The sequence below is a fragment of the Sprattus sprattus genome (genome assembly GCF_963457725.1).
Source record: "Sprattus sprattus genome assembly, chromosome: 11".
NCBI classification, from domain to species: Eukaryota; Metazoa; Chordata; class Actinopteri; order Clupeiformes; family Clupeidae; genus Sprattus; species Sprattus sprattus.
Window position 1 is genome coordinate 14031706 of NC_137909.1, and position 21696 is coordinate 14053401.

A 21696-nucleotide genomic window follows, 5' to 3' on the forward strand; every position below is an offset into this window, starting at 1 on the left:
CATTAAAAAAGTCGTGTAGATCAGGGGTCCCCAACCTTTTTTGCACCACGGACCGGTTTAACGAGGCAATTTTTTTTCACGGACCAGCTTCAAGGTGTAATTTTTCACCACTTGTAAATCATGTCATCCATTCATATTGATGTGAATCAATCAATTGCACCCGTGAGGCAATCGCGAGTTTGATAGAATGGAGTCTATAAAAGCTAACATTAACGTGAAGTGGCGTTAACTTGCGACCAACACCATTGTATAATGAATGCTAAGTGCATGAAAAATACAACTCACCATAACGCTGAATCAGTGCTTGGTCTCCCTGTGCCAAAGCAGTTTTGAAGGCTTCATTGGCTTATTTGCTAGCTTGTCGCCACATATTATACAGAGCAGACTTGTTGCGTTAGAATCACCTGTTGCGATAAACCCGTATTTTAAGTATGACTCCTGGTATTGTCTGTTAAAAGAAGCTTTATGTTTTGGAGGCCGTAGGCTCCTTAGTGGGCCTTTTCAAATAAGCTCTCCAAAGATTTTAGTTTTGTAGGCTACTCATTTTCGCCAGTTTGCGGGATTCATATTCATTTTGATCACTTGAACGAGACAAGACGTGACAAGAGGCACAGGCGAATGATACGTCCTAGAAAATCCGGTAATTTTTCAAAATAAAACACCTCTCGGACGCTTATAATGAATACAGCGGAAGTTATATAAATTATTTATTCTTTCTGTGCGGCCCGGTAACAAATGCCTCACGGACCGGTACCGGGCCGCGGCCCGGTGGTTGGGGACCACTGGTGTAGATAGCTTAATTCACATAAAATATTTCCCACGAACAGGCCGAAACGCCGCCATCTTGGTACTATTTCAAATCTACCGGTCAATTCAACTCAAGCGTTGGTTGATCATCTGTCCATCATCGTATAAAGCCCGCTCTGACAATTGTATTGGTCAGATCGTTTTGCTGAATACTGATATTGCATTCCCAACATGCACAAAGCCAGGCCGATCTCCCTGACCAAAATTTTGTGGGCGGGGTTCGGGCTGGTATTCAGGCTACAAGTACACAGCTTAAGTGGTGATTTACTCGGACTTTACTCAATTAGGTTCACTTATGTCCAATCTTAGGGCGTATTCAGACCAGGAAAGTCCGATAGTTCACTTGCTTTGGTCCGAACCTTTTTTTTTTTTTTTTGGTGCGGTTCGCTTTCAGACTGTAGGGTAGAGTGAGTACAGTTGAGACACTTTTTGCTTTATTGTCTACTGCACAAAAATTAGACTCTCAAAATACTCTGAAAATAATTGATACTTTATATGACGTTTCCTTTGATTGTATACTAAAATATTATCAATCAATAATATCCATAACTTGATTAATTTATTCATAATTTGCTCATAAACATGAGGTGCGATTTTGTCTCAACTGTACCCATGTGTTTTACAGTGGGGTACAGTTGAGACGGTACCCGAGTACAGTTGAGACACCCATTGAAACCCATTGATGGTGACTGACCAATGACCAATGATTGAAAATACAGGCTAGCCTAGCTGTCTCAACTGTACCCGATCGACCACCTTACTTATTTAGACCCCAACATCAATTATTCTTATCACTTTCACGTTTGAAAAGACACCCATTAATATAGGACAGGTCTTATATCAAAAATATGTTGTTGTTTTTTTTCATTTGCTTGGTTTTTTGTCTACTTGACTTCTAACCTGCTGATCGCGGGTACAGTTGAGACACCGTGTCTCAACTGTACCCTGCTGACCACCTCACGCTTTTCGCTAGATTATGCATTGACCTTGCATGACATGATAGCATGGAATATGTAGATTTATAGTGCACAGAATAACGTTTGCAATGATGTAATTTGTGTTTGTTGATGACGTATGGTTAGTAAGATATTCAATGTAGAAGGGACATGACAAAATCAAGATCAAGCTAGGTAAAAAAAACTTTCGCCGATATCTCTGTACGGGAGATATGTTAGGTGCTCAAATTTCCTGGGATCAAAGAGGACGTTAGTATGCATGTGCAAACTAAAAATCACGTCTCAGGATTGCTGAGAATACAAGTTAATTCGGGTGTCTCAACTGTACTCATGTCTCAACCGTACTCACTCTACCCTACGTTTCAGTAAACGGACCAAATTCTGTCAACAAAGCCACGCGCCCCGAGGTCGTTCAGCTATTGGTCAGAAGAACCGACACACGCAACACAATGTGCTAAGACAGTTCATGGACGCTTTCCGTGCCGTTATTGCTAATATTATCAAATCTATATGCATTTTCAATGTTTTGCTATTTTCACAACTGTGTAACAATGTTATTGCTGCTGTAGAGAGCTGAGCAGAGCTGAATCCATATAGCCTACCCTCTCTTAATCACTCCTCCATCATCTCTCTCTCTCCCTCTCATGTTTATATGCACCCGCGATATAGGCTACATTAAATGCTCTTGTTTCTCTCAAGTAGTAGGCTAAGTTTAAATTTCTTAAATCTGGGCTCTTTTTAAAGGTAATTCGATGGTGCATGGAGCCAGCTAGGTGTCAGTTTTGAATTTGACCCTGGAAACCGGCAAAAACGCTATAGTTTACATATGCACGGCGAATTTTAAATAAAGACGGCCGCCGCCAGTATTTGAACTTCAGCTTGGCATCACTGGAAGAACCACTTTTTGACAGGGTGTCCCGAATTTTTATATAGGCCTAGGCCTACGTCTGGCGTATTTTTTTCAGTTTGAGCCTGCACTGATCAGGCGAACGATTGAAACCTCTTTCATTTTCTCAGAAAATATGCCAAATACGTCGCGTTTTTATGTGTACGCTCCAACATATATGAAATGTGGGCATCTGTCCAAATGTCCACAAGCGCACGGGTCTCCTCCTCGGCCCAGGTTTGTCCCCTACTCATTGTATTAAGATTTTTCGTTTTTCCCAAAAGTTTGACAAATTAATACCGGTAACAGTAGCACTTTACACTCTGTTACCCAGCAACACCAGACCAACGACGGAAGCCCCCGAGGTACAAAATAGCAAAAAGTCTGGGATTAGGTCCAGTCTGCTTTCACACCTCCAAAAGGTCCGCACCAGGGTTGTTTGATCCGGACTGAGTCCGACCTTTCAGCTCGGTCTCGGTCCGCTTGTTTGGTCCGGACCAGAGTTCGGTGGTTTGTATTCAGACCATCCCAAAAGGTCCGAACCAACGAAAATCTGGTCCGTTTGGTCGTTTGGTCCGGACCAAACGGGGTAGGTGTGAATACGCCCTAAGGCTACACAGCGTACAATCCAAAACATCACTGCTTCACTGCTACATACACCACACATCACCACTGCACGATATATACACAGTCAATATATACAAGTCAGACACTGCCAAAGTCTGGAGAGAGAAAGAGAGAGAGAGAGAGAGAGAGAGAGAGAGAGAGAGAATGAGAGAGAGAGAGAGAGAGAGAGAGAGAGAGCTAACCCCTGGATGAAAGACCATGTGTACTTTCCCATGTGGTCAAACACAATGCAGGTGATTCTGGACCTGCCTCTTACAGGTCTGTTACAGACTGCACATGTTTGTGCGATCAGATCCGTATCTCGTCGGGAGTGCAACACACCAGGGGATTCCAAGGTACATGGTTTAGTGACAAACATGGGTAAGTCAACTTAGAGTAAGTGGTAGACCTCCTAATAGAAGAATCCTCAGTTTTGTGAGGACAATGAAGCCATAGGGCTCTTCTATTGGTAGGTTTACCACTTAATCAGAGTTAACTTACCCAGGTTTGTCACTGAACCGCATACTTGGAATACCCACTGGAGGCAGCTGAGAGGAAAACACACCCAGCCCAGCTCTGGCCTAGATCTGTGCTGCTGCAGACCGCAACCCTCTGGCAGAGGAGATGCCGTGTTGGTAGTGGTGGTGGTGGTGGTGGTGGTAGTAGTGGTGGTGGTGGTGGCGGTCATAAATCTCATGGCTTCATCTCTTTCACATCAAAGCCCGACTGGAAGAGGGTTGCACAGAGAGCTAAGGAGAGGTCTAATCCGCTTATTAGCGCTATCTTGGCAATCGTTCACAGCATAGCACCTCTGCTCTGATGTGATCCATGATGGCAGTACTATTAGTGTAAAGCCCAGATGCCACAGAGCCTAGTAAAGATAGGGGACATTGCTGAGGTTGGTGGGGAGAGAAGATTGTTTGGGGTAGGTTGTGCCATGTCTCTTATTATTTTCTCTCCATGTCTCTCATTATTTTCAAATCAGGTACTTTTATTGACACTCACAGCTGCTTGAAACAGGTGTTTGTTCATGTACAGTACATGACAATTCATTGCAACAGAGGATACCTCTGGCATGTTTCTGAGAACGAATTTGGGGGAGTAAAGTGGAAAAGTCATTTTCAGAATTGTAGGTTACCACCCCACCTACGCGACACTTCTGTAACAAGAGAGGTGATGAAGTCAACCATTGCCTTCTTTATTCTAACTGCACAGGAGTTTAAGTTACCATAAAGTTCAGTCACGTCTCAAAACTCTTACTTCCCCCGTTTTATCTGGGAATCTCACGCTGCGGTCTCAGCATCACCAGAATAGTCGACAGACTACCACAGACAGACTGCATGTCTTACCACAGAACTATTGAGACCAAGGTACAATTTCTCTGCACTGGAGTTTAAGAAACGTACTGATGGTATAATCGCCCACCGACTACAACAAGCACAGGTCTTCAACGCTCCTACGCATACAGCTGTTACAGCGAACAGGAGTGAAGCAGCTACTCACCTCCGACCATCAACAGGGAAAAGGCTGCGCTGAAGTGAAGAAGAGTCAACTTCACCGGCCGGTTGATTTCTGTGACAACTTGTCTTTAAATTCCCACTGATCGCGTATTTCTAAATAATATAGGCTATTAAACTTTCCATTGCAAAAAAGGAGGAATGCTACTTTTGCAGTATGCGTTGAAAACGAGTTGGCAGTATCCACCGCTCGCGATGCATCTCACGATAGGCTGAACCTGGCGTTTGGAGAGCGCTTGCAGGTCCCTGTCGGTAGTGCGCAAGCGGTCCTGCCCCCTCACCGGTGACGGGTCACCACGGAGCACGAGCGACACAATAACGTGCTCACGTGACTGTTGGACAGAAAGGGAATTGACGCCACTCTGGATTAACCCCTCGTTCTACAGGTAAACTGGAAGATATCCATGACAGTTGACCGAAAAGTTTGCACAAAACATTTCAAACATAGGCTACGCTTGGTCTACGAGTGATCTTAAACCATGCAGACATGAAGGATGCCTGTTAGGCTTACTTTACACTCTATTTGTCATTGCATGTGGATGTAAACTACTCTTCCAATTATCCACTGACAAGAATAACCCAGTTCATATTTCTTTCTTTAATTATAAATAAACTATAGGTCCGACCGGCCCTGAAATCATTTCGTTCAAGCCTAAAGAATGTAACAGAGTCAGACAGAGCTAATTTTGAAGATTTTGACCGAAGACTACCTGAATGCTAAACAAAAATGTGTATCAAGTTTTATTGTGTTTGAGACTTGTTTTGTGTTTGGTCGCTAATACTCTCCATAGCCTTGGCCTTTAAATAAAGGACGCTACGACTTGATTCTTGCCATTTCCCTGAGCCTATACCCACTAATTCCTCCTAACTCTGACATTGCCTACGGTGTTAAGGCACTCAGTTCTCTCATGTACACTCCGAGAGAGTTTGTCCTGTGAGACCCTGGCAACTAAACAGGAAACCACAGAGAGTCTAAACAAAATGCCCACCCTTCCTGCGCCCTCCCCGTCGACCCAGATCCAAGCCCTGGAATTCTTCCAGAGGTCTCCCATCTCCCGCAGATCCCCACGAAAAAGGAGAGGGCCTTACCACCCAGTTTAACATACGAGAATAGTGACATCTGCTGGATTTACTTAAACAGAGCAGCCACCTGTGTCATTCCATTATTGGTTTAATTCAGCAAACTAACATTAAGCGTATTTTTAAATAATATTATTATACTGCAAATAGAATAACAACAGTGCATTTAGAATAACAACACTGTAAGCACGAATTCCGAAAGAAGGGGATTTATAATTACTTTGTCAGACTGAACCTTAAGTTGTCGGCTCAAAGCTGTCTGACTGAGAATAAAACACTTGCTTCATATCTACTGCCCTCATGTGGTTAAATGTGTATCTTGCACCAGAGTGGAAAAAAGTTCTATGTTTGCTACACTCATTTAACTTTTCCAGTGCGTACAGTAAAACTGTAGCTCAGTTGGTATATCTCTTTGGGAAAAGGTGTATGCCATGTCATTCTTGCATTTTTGCTGTGTAGTAGTTTGGTAGTCATTGGACTAAACATTAACGTGGTCAAGGCATGACAGAGTAAGTGCAGCTGAAGTAATGGAACAAGAGAGAAGTGCACCAGTGTCTACAAAGTCACCTTCCTGAATGCAACACATACCTCACTGACACTGTTCCTACCACGTCCTAGCAGGTCAGAAACTTAATTGTTTAAACACTGACTTGGCATACAGAGACATCACCTACATCACTGATGGAAAACAGAAGGATGTCCAAGTAAGGGTTTAGTCCATCAACCCTCCCAGTGTCACCAGCAGGAAAAATGTAGACATCTACCGCTGCATGTAACTCTTAACTGGAAGGAAACTCTTTTTTAACCTTTTGACAAGATAGAAAACTGGAATGATTCCCATACCATAACCAAATGTATGCACAGGTGCTGGACACAACAAAAACAACAGCAACAGCTGTAAAGAAAGACTATATCTTTACACAATATTGTTTGCACACTCAAGTATATTGAACAACATCATCACCTGATCCAGTGGTCATCAGGTCAAAGTCCAAACATTCCTTTGCAAAGCACAGTAAATGTATATCTGTTGTATACACTCATGTTGGTTTTATATTACATCTCATCTGCTTTGGCCTGTATTGCATTAAGTATAGCACAAGTGCACCAGGCAGTTCACAACTACCAGGAGTAGGGAACACTAGGCCTGATTTACTAGCATGCAACCGCTGCTTAATCTGCGTTCGCACATTAACGCACGGTGTTTTTGCGCATTTCCCGTGGTATTTATCAAACCAGATCGCGCTGGGCAATCTGTGTTTACTCCGCCCTATATAGGGCCTGATTTACTAACACTGCGACCGCTGCTTAAACTGCTGTCGCACATTTACGCACTGTGTTTTTGCGCATTTTCCGTGGTATTTATTTAGGAAGAGAAAATGAAGGTTCAGCGAAGTGGAGATATATATATATATTGGTTCACGTTCGCTCAATCACTGAACCTGATTCAATGTGTGCGCTGCTATATTGTTGTTCTGCCCGCCATCACCTACAGCGAGATGTTTAAAAGAACACGATTATAAAGAATATGCTATTGGTGGCATGAATGCATAAACTGTATTATAACAATATAGATGTGTACATGGCGAGATTAATCATTTCTACAAGGGACATGGGTTCACTACAATATATATGGACGTGGGTGCAATCAATTGTTCCGATTATGTTCGGAAAGTTTGCGATTTCATAAAAAGTCCTGTTTGATGTCTCTAATTTCAGCTATGGCAGTGGGGAAATGTATTGACCAGTGCGTCGTAGCAAGTCGAGCACCTGGGTGAATATTTGGCTGAGTGAAGGCTGAGATATACCAACTGAAATGCAGATGCTATAACTGGTTGAAATTATCCGGAGACCAATATTAGCAAATTAGTTTCAACAACTGATGGAATGGAATGTGATCGCCGGGTGGAGGGTTAGATGTCTCTCTGATCTGGTCCAGTAATTGAAGTATTGCGTGGAGGTTAACCTGTACCGTCTAATGATTTGTGGTTCGCTTAACTGAAAATGTGTTATACGAGTTGAAAAAAATATTTCTGTGCGCTGTCTCTTTCTGTGCGCGCTGTCTTTCTTCGCCTTGCTCTTATAACTGCTGCCATATCACGTTTTCAGACTCAATGGAAATGCGCTTCCTGGTTAAGACGTGCTTTTATGAGGCGGAGAATTAGCCCGCAAATCAGGGACGTGTGTCGCCAGGCAGTTTAGTAAATACCACGCAATACATCATTAGGCGCACTCCTCCCATTAAATAGCGCTTTACGCCCACGTTACCACCCACGTTTCGTGCCATCCCACCTGTTGGCAGGTACACACCCCCAAAGCGTTAATATGCGACTCTTAAAATGCGCCCCCTTAGTAAATACCGTTTTATGTTTACGGCCGCTATTTTACGCCAGAAATGGAACGCAATCCTGTTAGTAAATCAGGCCCTAGGTGTTATAAAGACCTGGACTTTGTGGATTTTAGATTCCCATTCTACAGCAGTGGACCAACTTGCACATTCTGCTCTGGAGTGAATGGAGGTAAGATCAGTGTGTATTAAAACAGGCTTCTACTATCCTCACCTCACTGAGCGCTCAAAGCATGGCATGAAATTAAATTGAATGAGTTTTCCCCCCCAGTTAGTGGGGGAATAAATATAACTTATTACTCGTAACAGGTTTATTGTAATCAACATAAATGTAATAGATTTTATAAATGCTTTATACACACCCTATACCTCCAAAGAATCCATTGGTAGGTGTGTAATCTCACCTCATGGGTGTGCTATAACATCAAAATAAACACATTTGGTCTGGCCTCAGCTTGGCTTCATGAAACTTTTTATAATGGTTGTTTTTCTGATTCAGTTAATGTCCTCATTTTTTTGAAGGCAATATGGAACTGTAATGGAATTTCTGATTGCTTGAATTTCTCAAACCAAAGTAAATTTGCTCCCATAATATGAAAGTCAGTGTGGCAAAATCTCCGCAGCACGTTTGTGTTTTGACCACTTTGATCTGTATTGCTGACGTATAACACATCTTTGATTGTTTGGACATTTGAAGGGCATACTGTAACTTTAAACCAAACTGAGAACACCCATAATTCCCAAATAGATGTTGAGAGTCACCGGAGCTGCTTCTAGGACAATAAGAAGAAAAACTGATGTTTCATCAAGATGGCCACCACAAGCAAAAACTCCTAATAATTACTTAAACTTACCTTAAACTTAATTTAAGGTAATTAACGTAATTTAACATCATTTTATTGAAATTTGCGTATAGTTATGAAAAAATGCCTAGATGGACACACTTATCTAAAACTTTACAAGGGTACTTCCAAAAGTTACCCTGTAGGCCCATTTTGTGCATTTCGCTCTTTATCGGGCATCTGGCAGATTTTCTTCATCATGAAATAGTACACAACTACACATATATTGTGCATTCCACCACGCAGTGAGCGCTGTGGAAAGTGTGTGTATGGGAGTATGAAGTGTCAGACTGGAGAGCTGGGCACTAAAAGGCCTTGCTGTCCTCAGCATACAGAGAGGTGGTGACCTTCCTCATTAGAGGCACCAATGAGTAAACAAACAAACAAGCAAGCGCAAACAGACCAAAAGTCTTTCTAACACACACACACACACACGCCGATCACCACACACAAGCACTCTCTCACACATACAAATAGACAGGCACTACCACACTCACACATATGCACACACACAGTCTTTCTCTCGCATACACAGACACACACACTCTCACAAACATGCCCTCTCACACACAGCCACATTCTCCGTCTTTCTCTCGAGGCTACAAAACTCCTTTATCACACACACACATTTTCTCAGCTGCTGCTGTGTGCCTGTTGTGTGGAGCTCACGTCATGTGCCGTGGTCACTCCAGGTCCGATCAGCAGGGGGGCTTGCGGTACACGCAGCTCAACACAAAAGCCCAGACACGAACGCTGGACATCCGGCCGCTACGCTCACTGGGAAGTCTTCTCGACCGTAAAAACCAGGCAACTGGTCCAGAAGCGTCCCACGTCATCCCTTCAGCCCCCCCCCCCCCCCCCCCCCCCCCATCTAGCTCATGTTCTTTTCATCAGCTGTGGTCTCAGATCCCCCGTTTCTCCATACCCCCTAATGCTCTCTTCAGAAGGGTTATTTCCAAAGCTATCACATCTACTGTGCTTCCTCTGCTCTCTACAGAATACACTAAATTTCATCATTTCATCACTCTCTTCCTCTCTCTAATTTACTCTAATATACTAATTTCATCTCTCTCTCTCTTTAATTAGCTTACTCTCCAGTCATTCTAGAGGGACACATGCAAGGGTTTGCATGCAAGCTGGCTCTGAAAGAACTCTGATATGGCGTAGATCCCCTAGGTACGATGCCAAAACCATGCCAAGTCCAGACGAGACCCACTTCAGACCCCACAGCTACAGGGAGTCCCATGACCACCTCTCATGGTCTTTTGCTACGATTGTAGGGGCAGCCACAAGGGGGGAAGCGGAGAAACAGGGCTTCGCATCGAACAGGAAACCACCAGAAACACTTGACCCTAAAGACACACTTACACTCCACTTTACTTACTCACATGCAAACTACTCTGATTTAATTATTCGCTTGATTCCTTTCATTCCTGAACGACTGGCTGAATGGCGGGGCGGGGGGGGGGGGGGGGGGGGGGGGGTGGGGGGGGCACTGCTGTTTTGCAAACACATTATCACAAGCAAATTTGGGGTGGAACAGCTTATGATTGTTTGTTTTTACTTGAATAAATCTGCCCCTCCTGCCCGCCCCCCAAAAAAATATCTGCCACAAAGCTCTCTTAATCATACCTGGCACCTCCAAGGCTTCAAACTGGTGCAGTTCAGTGCTATGCTGAGTGATGTCTCTGCCCTGACTGAGCCCTTCCTACTGGCCAGTTAAAAAAAAATGCCATCTCCCACATCTGACGGCAGGTTAGCATGGGGTTAGTCTGACATCGCCAGGGTTCGGTGGGCCTGTGAGAATAGTAATGATGCTCATAATAGTCTTTCATAACAGTATTGTGTTGGATCTGTACCCAGCTGTTTGAAAACACAGGCAGACAGAGGGGTCCTGTGGGCCAAGCAGGCTACTTATGCCAATGTGAGAGATTAGGTGGATTTAGCAGCTGGCTTAGTACCAAAACAAGGGCTTGAAACGGCTTTCAGCCCCAAGAAAGGCTGATCGCAGGAGTTAGGAAATCTCCACTTTGCAGCTTTGCCCGGAGCATGTGTGTTGATTAGCCCTGCGCAGTCACCTCAAAACAAACAAACATGCAAAGCCAAGACACGTTAAAGGGCCTAAGTCACCAACCATAACAGTCAGGGAAACAGAGCCATCAAATCTTCCTTTCCCCTAAAAAAAAAAGAAAAAGAAAAAGAAAACAAGGCCTTTTGTAAAAAAGGCCTGCTGTATTGCATGTTTGGCTGTTTGCTGTAAAATTTGTAAATGGCTTTTAGAACACGGCACAACTCAGGTTGGCTATATGTTTAGATAATAAGGCAAAAGGAAAAATAAATCATTTGGTAAGTGCTTCACTGTGGTAACTGAGAACAATAGCTAAAGTGCATAATTACCTGTCCCCAAAATGTTGTGAGAAGGTGGTTCATAATTCATAAACTGCACGTCGAGACTTTTAACAAGGACCAAAAAGTTTGATCCCATCACACCTGTTTTATTGTTTGTTTTCAAGGCTTTGAATGACCTAGCCCCCTAATGCTCCGTCAAGGGCCCTAAGACCCTTTAATGAACTTTGACTGGTTTTACCCTGGTCTATTTTTAAATCTAAGGGTGATCAAGCTTTAAGTGTTGTTTGTCCTACATTATGGAATAGTCTCACATATCAGATCTGCTGCCTGCACAGAGACTTTTAAAGTTATACTACAAATGTACTTTTACACACTTGCATTCCCTGGATTTTAAATTAGTTCTTTTCTTTAGTGCATCTGAGTCCAGTCTTGGGTCAAGTCTATTGTAACTTGCTGGTCTTTTATTGTTTTTTTTTTTTTACCAATTAGTGCTTTTATTTGGTTAACTTACCTATTTCTATTTTTGTATTTATTTATGTATTTATTAAGGTATTTATTTTCCATTCAATCTCATTCTAACTTGCTGGTCTTTCTTTGTGTTTTATTGTTTTTTACTCCATTTACTCATACATCACGTTTAATTTTGGAGTTCTATTCACTTTCATTTGGTTTATTTCCTTTTATGTCCTTTTGTTTCCTTTAATTCTTGTCCAAATTGAATTTAAATCTACTTACCCTGACTGTAAAGCACAATGGTATAAGTCACGACAACAAGTGGTTTGTAAATGTGCTATGCAAATGAAGTTGTCTTGACTGAATAATATGAAATAAACACCACAGTAAAACATTAGGTTCACTTTTCCAGTTCACATCAGGAAATTCTCATTCCATTGTCCATCTATCACTGAAGTTATTCCAACACTGGCCCCTGTATGAAAACTGTTTGGTTATTCTCAGGGTTTAGGGTTGCTGCCTTGTGTGTCTTGACAGGGGTCTGATGGCCTGAGCAGCTTTTGCGTGACTAGTGATGGGATTTTTCTCAGACTGTGTGACTAAACCGGTGATGGCGGGGTGAAGTCTGTGTTTAAAGGTTGCCCCAGATTTCCTAATCTGGACAGGGGTCTGCTAAAACAGTTCACAAGAGCCAGGGGGGGAACACAAAAGTGAATAGGGCTTACAGCCTCCAACGGCAGGACTTTGACAGATTATGGAGAAATATTTGGCATATCCCAGTAAATCAGATTAGCATGTTGCAACTTTGACCGGTGAGGTTGAAAACTGCACTTGAGATGAATTCATAACTGCAGATAACTCAAGCAGAAGGAGAAGCCTGGAACCACCCACTTGAATTAATCACAGAGGCAAAGTGCATAAGGACCACAAGGCTCCTGCTTCAGTTCCACCACACCAATGGACAAATACAATTTCAATGAACCTGAGAAGATATGACAGTTTAGAATAGAATATTTAAATGATTGATAGCAGGACCTGTGTGCCTTTACGAAAGCATCAGGCCTACTCTGAAAGCTACTACTTAGACGAGTTTTTATGGAATAATTAAGAGTAGGCCTAAGGCATTATGGGACAACTTATACAATATGTTAGAGATCATAACTGATTGAAAATATGTTAGGCTACTGACTTCTGTATTATCTGTATCATTGTTTTTAACAGGCCTTCAAACGTTCTTATCAAGTAGTCTATAGAAACACTCAGTTCAGATAAGTTGTGTGGATCTATGGCATATTAGGGTCAGAGCTGTGTCAGAGTCAAGCACTAGAGAGGACACTAGCTCCGGCCATCTAGCTGAAACAAGATAGACACATGTCTAGCCCTACATTTGGCTAGGTCACATCGCATGGAGGATGCAACTCTGAAGTTTTGTTCAAATGCTGTAGAGTGAAGTTATTGGTATAGGCCTATAGAATACAATTATTTTAACTGACCTCGCAGATAAATAGTTTATCATACACACATTTATTGTAAAAGACAAACTTTAACTAGGCCTACCTTACCTTCATTTATGAATAATTAAGTAGAGTTGTAATCGCGTAATCGCGTAATCGTATTAATCTACATCTATAATCGATATATTTTAGCAAATTCATTTCAAAAGAACCAATCTAATAATCTAATCTAATAATATGCCCTCTCACTCATAGATATGTTTATGCCCCCCTCACTAACTTCAGTGTTTGAGGTTGGCTATGCTGGATACGTCATGAGGATCATTTAAATACTCTTTAGCCATCCACACACCAAAGCAAAACAATAGGTTTCAAAACAACCCGCGTTAGCTGGCCAGCTAGCAAGCAAGGCTTGTTCTGCCACTGTGAAACACATTTCTAACAACTGGAGTAAGTACAAATCTTTTACTTAGAATGGATATGGTGCTGTAGAGGTTTGTTATTAACTACGTTTTTGACCACTGGAATCCCAAACGTGTAACATAGCTCAAGATAGCGGTACATTGCTAGCTTGATAGCGGTGTCTTGCATGCTAGTTCACACATCTTGCATATCCCACGCAGGTGTTATCCTGATATAAAGCTATTATAACATTATGTGAGACCAATTGCATTTGGTCTGATTTCAGTCTATCCGAATAAGAACGAACAAGTGCCGTGAACTGGTAATATAACGTTAATGCATGAAAGACTAGCAGGTTGTTGTTTTAGCAAGGTGTATGCTATGCTAGCCGGCTTGCACATATCTAATACACGTTATTTTATGTGCTGCTATCTTAGCTGGATATCCATCATCATTGTTCTAGGATTTCTTAGACCACAGTATTTAACGTTAGGCTTCGGTGGATTTTTACACCACATGGTCAAATCACAAACCTCGTTGGACAGCTAATTGTTGATTTAACCAAACTGTCAACATTAAGATAGCTGTATAGCTGGGCCTAATGTTGATGCCTAAAATAAGCCATGTAAGTCAAAGAAACTAGCAGCCATTTGTGTTATTCAGTAACGTAAATCATCCAAGTAAGTATCGTAAATATCAGATAGTAATTGTTTTTATTTTGACACTCGTTATAGACTATGTGTAACAACTGTGTAACTGAATGCCTGTACTTTGTAGACTGGCCGTGAAAATAATAATGGTCATACATTTTCTTCTGCAAATAAAAATATGTTTCTTATGGGGTCTAGGCACCTCGACTCCAGTTTCCAGAAGTTATCCAGGATTGATACGTCTTTGTTAGACGGAGATTTGTAAAGGTTGCTTCTGTGACGGGCAACATATCTTGAGTGCCCAATGGCCACAGAGGACATGGAGGGCATTTGTGTAATGCCAGATATGGCTGCCATTAAGACGGAGCACCCGGTCGGCGTGGGCACACCGGAGGACCCGAGCTCGCAGAACGTCGCCATGGGGATCAAGTTCATCCTGCCAAACCGTTTCGACATGAACGTTTGCTCGCGTTTTGTCAAGTCGCTCAACGAGGAGGACAGTAAGAACATCCAGGACCAGGTCAACTCGGATCTGGAGGTGGCTTCAGTGTTGTTTAAAGGTAATTCATAACGATCACCAGCCATAAGACCTAGGATCCATTTGTGACGTGAGCACAGCCCAACTCCCATATGAAGACCAGACCATCCCTACTCAACTGACGCACCTCAACAGTACCTTCACTTCGATACATTTTAAACTGATTATCAAGAAATGGTTAAAGTACTGTGCAGAGTTTCCTACTTTTAAAACTCGATGTCCTACCCTGATGTTAGCCTGTCTTTCCCTTGCACCCTCTTTCTCACACACACACACACACACACAAAATCATGTCCTTCACCATTTCTGATGGACCATTTTTGCTTTCCTCACCCAGCTGAGTGTAATATCCAGACATCACCCACTCCGGGGATTCAGGTACGGCACGTGTACACGCCGTCCACCACCAAACACTTCTCCCCCATCAAACAGTCCACCACGCTGACCAACAAGCACCGTGGCAATGAGGTGTCGTCCACGCCCCTGCTTGTTCACTGTGAGTTGCCATCCTGCACTAAGGCAGAGCTTCTACCCTGTCTTTCTCTCTCTATCTCTCTCTCTTTCACACACACACACACACATACACACACACACACAGACACACTGATCGCAGATAATGACAGCAGCACAGATCATCTGTGGTAAAACCAGCTAAAGGTTGACTAATATTCTGTCATAGACCATAAATCCATGTTTATATCAATACACCGAAGATTGGTAGCAGAAGAAACTGTGTCTCATTCACAATGGAAGTCGTTAGTTAGCTAGCTTGGGGCCCATATCCAAAAAGTGACTTCAAACTCAGATATACTTCTGACTTTAAGTAATAAGGAGCGACTATAAGTGATACTATAGGCTCTTTTTTCCTGAAGAATTGACTTTGAGTTTAAGAAAAGACATTTTACCACTCACTCTATGACACACATACTTGGCCATACCTTGTCTAGGGATAAACTTAAGTGATAATGCAGGCCCTTTTGTCCGCAAGATGTTTTCATCGTTGACTTATATCCACTCCACTTGATCCATTTTGCACTGAAATGTAGTCTTTATTGAAGAGCAGAGTAAAAACCCACCCAAACTGTCCATCTGAGTGGGTGAGTATGTGTGTGTACGCGTGTGTGTGTTCACCTGAGCAGTCTGAGTAGGCCGTGGCCGTGGCATTGTCTTTGTCTCTTCCAGCTCTGTCCATCCACCAGCTGGCAGCCCAGGGGGAGATGGTGTACCTGGCCAGTCGCATTGAGCAGGGTGAGAGGGCTTAGGGGTGCTGTAGGGAAGACCTTCGTACAGATAGTGTTGTGATTATCACAAACAAATACGACACTAAATCTGATAAAACAGACTGGTGTGTCCATGTAATACTTGCTGTTAAAAACATTATCTTTGACTTGTACTGCAGTGATTTTTAATTACAGTGCATGAAATGCCCTGTATTGTTATTCCTAGGCTTCTTCTTCTTCTTCTTCTTCTTCTTCTTCTTCTTATTCTTGTTACCTTTTTCTGCGATTAATTCAGCCCGAACCGCTTAACGTAGAAACTTCATTCAAACTTTGTCGCGTAGGTCTTGTAAAGGACACTTATGCTATGTATTTTTCACTTTTCTAAACTTTATACTTTTTAAGATATTAAATAAAAACGAATCAAAATTTTCCCATTGACTTACATTGGGCCATTATGACATCATAATAGGGTCTTTAAACTGGCTTGCACCTGTGCTTCACTGACACCTGCGCCAAATCAAAGGAACCTCTTCTCTGTCCCTCTCAATTTAACTGTAACTAGGAACATTAAGACACCTTCCATTCTCTACTTTTTTTTCTCTCCATCTCTCCATCTTTCTCTCTATCCCTCTCAGTCTACTTTCTCTCACACTCAATCTCTCTTCTTCACTCCATTTTTATCTCCTTTTTTCAATATTTTCACTCTCTTTTTCTCTTTATCCAGAGCCACTCTTGTTCACTCTTCTTTCCTTCTTCCACTCTTCTTTCCTTTCTTTTTCCACTCTTCTTTCCTTCTTTCACTTTTCTTTCCTTTCTTCACTCTCCTTTCTTCTTTCCTTCTTTCACTCTTCTTTCCTTTCTTCTTTCCTTCTTCAACTATTCTTTCCTTCTTTCCTTTCTTCACTCTTCTTCCCTTTCTTCGCTCTTCTTTCTTTTCTTCTTTCCTTCTTCCACTCTTCTTTCCATCTTCCACTCTTCTTCCTTCTTTCACTCTTCTTTCTTTTCTTCTTCCTTTCTTAACTTTTGCATTTCATGCACTGGTATTTCCTTCAGGAAATGCACTTTCTAGTTCTAGTACTAGTTCTACAATATTGGTCTTCTCATTGTGTATGTTGTGTATGATTTAGTTACTTGGTGATAGGTGATTGACAGCTGTGTGGTTGTTCTTCATCCAATCAGAGAGCGTGATTAACCTGCAGGATGAGGAGGGCTTCACTCCTCTGATGTGGGCTGCAGCTCATGGGCAGATCGCTGTGGTGGAGTTCCTGCTGCAGAATGTAAGGCAATAAACATTACATCATACCACATCACCATGGCAATAGAGTTAACTGGAAGCATAGACATATATACATATATGTATATATGTCTATGACTGGAAGCATCAAACAGGAAATATGATATGTGAGAAAGATGCATCACACTAGTCACTCCTACTTGATTTGGTGGACAACCAAAATAGCCAAGGTCTAGTCTTGGTAGGGGTAAATGGATTAATCAATTAATACTGGCACACATTTAAAAATGTATCTGCTGACAATCATAGTCAGAGAGAGTAAAGGAGTAGATTAAAAAGGAACTGTTTCATACGTAATGAGTGACTGACACTAACCAAAAGCATGTCCCTCAGGGGTGGTGGGTATGCTTAGTTTGACAGGGTGTCTGTGAGGTGAAAACTGTCAACAGACTTGTAAAAGATAAGATATGATCACCTTTTAATTGATCCCACACAGGGAAATGAAAGCCCCAAGGCCTCTGTGTTAAACCCTCAGGGTGCAGACCCCCACATCCTAGCCAAAGGAAGAGAGAGTGCCCTATCTCTGGCCTGCAGTAAAGGATACACAGACATCGTGAAGATGCTCATCGAGTGCGGGGTGAACGTCAACGAATACGACTGGGTAAGAGGGAACATCCGGCTCAACTACGCAATAGTGGGTTACATGACATTGAGCTTGACTTCACTGAACAGAAAATTTAGCACATAGTGTGTGGATCGTTTGATTTGGACCATTAAGAATAATTGATGATCATGATTCATGATCAATACTTAACACATGACACATGACTAATACTTTGTGTGTGTGTGTTTCAGAATGGAGGAGCTCCCTTACTCTATGCTGTTCATGGTAACCATGTCCGCTGCGTTGAAATCCTCCTCGGTGAGTGTGTGTGGTTGTTTTTTGGGGGGGGGGGGGGGGGGTGGAGTTGAGTTCAGATTGTGTCCCCCTCCCCATCTGTGGCATGGCGTGGTGTAGTCTACGCGCCGCTTGGCGTCTAAACACGCACACGTAGGCGTCTGTTGTCTGATCAGGGATCTGTCTGCCGCGGTCACTGACGTATTGTTTATTCCTGAGTGTCTGGTTAACCTTAAAGTCTGCTCTTCTAACAGAGAGTGGAGCCGACCCGACCATGGAGTCAGATTCCGGTTTCAACGCCATGGATATGGCTGTGGCAATGGGTCACAGACATGGTAAATATGGACATATGCAAACAACAGCGAGAGAAAAAATAGCATAAAACAATAATATACCAAATCACAAGTTGTTTGTACAAATCACAACCTGTTGGCCTAAATTACACAGTGTGCATTTTTGAACATTTGAATGTTTTAATTGGAGAAAAGCTAAATGGGTTCAGATGGAACTCTAAAGTGAGACAAAGTTTCAGCAGATGTTTACAACAGAAGACCTCTGTGGTGTATCTCACGTCAGTGTACACCGCCATGCATCCACCCATCGTGGTAATCAGGCTATATGTGTGTTTTCACTTAATTAGTCAAATAAGCCACCTTCAAGGGATTTCCTCTTTAGTAGCCGGTTGGGGAAAGTGTGTGTGTGTGGGGGGGGGCTAGCGGGGTGAGTGTGGGGGGAGGCTGTTTAATGATACCTGACAAACATCAAGCGACTGCACAGCAGCATGATGTCATGTGTTTGGAAACCTAGTCCCGGTCAGGAGCCATGTGCTAAACTCAATCGCTGCGCTGCTTTGAGGTAAACCAGCAGGAACTCAGTGGGCCAGAGTCGACTATGGCGCGGAGCACGCAGTGTTTAGGTCCCAGGCTAACTAACCTAACTAGCTACAGGCTTTACCAAAGGCTGCAAATAGGAGGGCAAATCTCATCTCTTTAAGCTATGCTAAGCTAACATGCAAGGACTCATGATGCTATGTAAATCCTTCAAAGAATTTGCTCAGTCATGCATTAATGTCATGGCTGTGATTCCCAGGGAGAAAGTGTACAGGTGCCTGTATAACTGACTTTTACTGACTTGCTTGCTTTGGATGAAAGCATCTGCGAAATGTTTTTATATTGTCACATTAACACGTGTGAATCTCCCTCTTCTTTCCACTCTCAGTTCAACAGGTCATGGAGGCGCATCTACTGAAGCTGCTGCAAGGAATCAAAGAGTAACGACACAAGGAAGTGAAACGCCGTAAAGAAGGAAAGAACAAAACTTAAACTGGGAAATGGAGGGAGCACTGGATGGATGGATGACGCTCCTGGGAATAAAGGACAAATACATACACACTGTAGGGGCAAGTTGCAAAGAAGAACCCCATCTTCCGTTCTGCATGTTTACATGTGCTTACAACAAAAAGAGGACTCATTCATTTTGTGGTGATGCCACTTGTCCTCTCAATGAAGGACTGGTTATTTATAGTGTGTAACTATGCTTGTCGAAGGTAGTGCAACGTTTTGTTTGTTTAAATCCTTAAGCATTAACCAGGATGTTTTTGTTTGGTTTACTGGTTTTTTGTTTTTAACTGAGAGTTCCAGTGGTCATGTACTGTGGAGGTGCCTGTCTCGTCTGACGTTTCAGAGATCACATCCGTACAGCGTCAGACTGCGGAGAAGTCAGGTCATGGTCAGAGTCCTCCTGCGAAGAAGTCAGGTTGGAGGAATCAGGCCCAGGTCAGCTCCAGGGTCAGGAACTATCTGTGTAGGCTGGCTTCCCTTTGGAACTTTTCTTACTATACCTTTTCAAAACCATGTGTAGATGTTTTAAAGCTAAGCTGGTTGTGATTGTGTGATGTATTTATTTTTGTGTTGTGTTTGTCTTAGTGAAGTGACTTCAACAGGACTGAATAAGTGAGCACAGCAAACTAACATGCCTGCTACAGGTTGATAAACTACTGGGTTTAATCAGGTTGAAAAGGGATCCACTTGGCAGCAGGCAGATCGTGTCTGTTGCATATTTGCTAAACTGATTGGTGCTACTTAGTCCATCAAAAATAAATATGCCATGACTGATTTGTAACTTGAGTGTTTGTTTTTTCTCAGCAGTTTGACACATTGAAATGGCACATGGCTTAATTATAAGGCAACAGTCCAGTGAGGACAGTTATGTAGTCACCCCAAGTGGAAAGTCATCTTTTTCTGAACCTTCAGTCCTGCATGTTGAGATGACAGAACAGAATCCCTCTGCTTAAACATTGATGTTCACAACTAAAACGTGTTTGTAGGAGCAGTTATGGACAGAAGTGATTAGGGTTCAGAGGAGTTGGATCATTAACATATCAAATTCAAAAGGATTTTCTCCACTCAGGACAATAGGTGTAGCTGGGATGCTTTTTACTCACACCATGATCACAGAGGGCGGGCTTTATGCCGAGGTTCCTAATCAGTGCACAGTACAGGCATCTCTGGCGTATACAAATTTAACTGGGAGGGAAAACTTCAACTCAAGCAGGAGTCAGAAATCTTCTCCCAGTCAGGCATTCGGGGCTTATTCCAAAAGCCCCTGATGTGATAATCATGTTGGCCCCTTAACCATTATGCATTCTAAAAAGCCCCAACACAATAGACATCCTGTTGCAGGATGTCTCTGGAAAAACTAAGTACATAAATAAAATACAAAAATTATGTCCTGCAAATCTGTAAGCAGATCATCTTGTGTGGTTAATCGGTGAGGTTTTCCTCCTGAGGAGGCTTGCAGGGCTTTCTGCCATCACGCGTATACGCACACGCTGCTGTTCATCTGTGTGGTGTCACAGTGTGCATCTGCTGTGTCTCTAGTGACCATCTCCAAGTGTGTGTGTGTGTGTGTGTGTGATGGGAGTTATAAACTCCTCAAAAAAAGTTCGGAAACATTTCTTCAGTCGATTATCCCTCCCCTTGTCCCCTGTTTTGTATATTGTTGGAAAGCCTGATTAGTCAGCTTTACAACGAGGTACAACTTGTAAGGATCGTGCATTCGTGGAATGAGCAACACAGCTAACCGTGTGGGTAGCGGCCCACATTTTTTTTGCCAAAATCCTAAAAAAAGTTTGGAAACGTTTCTTCAGTCGATTTTCCCTCCCCTTTAATAATACCAATTGATATTGTATTGTGTATCATTGGAAAGCCTGATTAGTCACCTTTACAACGAGGTTCAACTTGTAAGGATCTTGCAATCGTGGAATGAGCAACACAGCTAACCGTGTGGGTAGTGGCCCAATTTTTTTTGCCAAAACCCCCTGCAATATTCTTCTGTTGGAATTCACTCTTGTTTTGAGTTGCTTGGTGGATTTGATGATTCTCCCACAGTATTAAGAAAAAAAAAAAAAACATATTGACCATTTTTACACTTTATTCATTTTATACTGTAAGGGACC

At 42.5% G+C, this 21696-nt stretch overlaps 1 protein-coding gene across 2 annotated transcripts; it reads left to right on the forward strand.

Moving 5' to 3' along the window:
* The first annotated feature begins 13620 nt into the window (after nucleotides 1-13620).
* ankra2 (ankyrin repeat, family A (RFXANK-like), 2) lies at nucleotides 13621-20353 on the forward strand. Of its 2 annotated transcripts, none has more exons than XM_080847273.1 (9): nucleotides 13621-13747; nucleotides 14548-14909; nucleotides 15225-15383; nucleotides 16070-16135; nucleotides 17287-17384; nucleotides 17838-18002; nucleotides 18197-18263; nucleotides 18494-18574; nucleotides 19458-20353. In XM_080847273.1, exons 2-9 carry the CDS (start codon nucleotides 14654-14656, stop codon nucleotides 19511-19513), a joined length of 948 nt encoding a protein of 315 aa, XP_080703399.1. In that variant the 5' UTR covers nucleotides 13621-13747; nucleotides 14548-14653; the 3' UTR covers nucleotides 19514-20353. The 2 variants fall into 2 exon arrangements, with proteins under 2 accessions (XP_080703399.1, XP_080703400.1); XM_080847274.1 differs by having other exon boundaries at nucleotides 17877-18002.
* Nucleotides 20354-21696: the final 1343 nt, after the last annotated feature.

Coding starts and splice junctions, on each gene's coding strand:
- ankra2 (XM_080847273.1), top strand. CDS start 14,654: ATGGCCACAGAGGACATGGAGGGCATTTGTGTAATGCCAGATATGGCT. Junction 18,003..18,196: donor ACGTCAACGAATACGACTGG/GTAAGAGGGAAC, acceptor TGTGTGTTTCAG/AATGGAGGAGCTCCCTTACT. Junction 18,575..19,457: donor GGCAATGGGTCACAGACATG/GTAAATATGGAC, acceptor TTCCACTCTCAG/TTCAACAGGTCATGGAGGCG.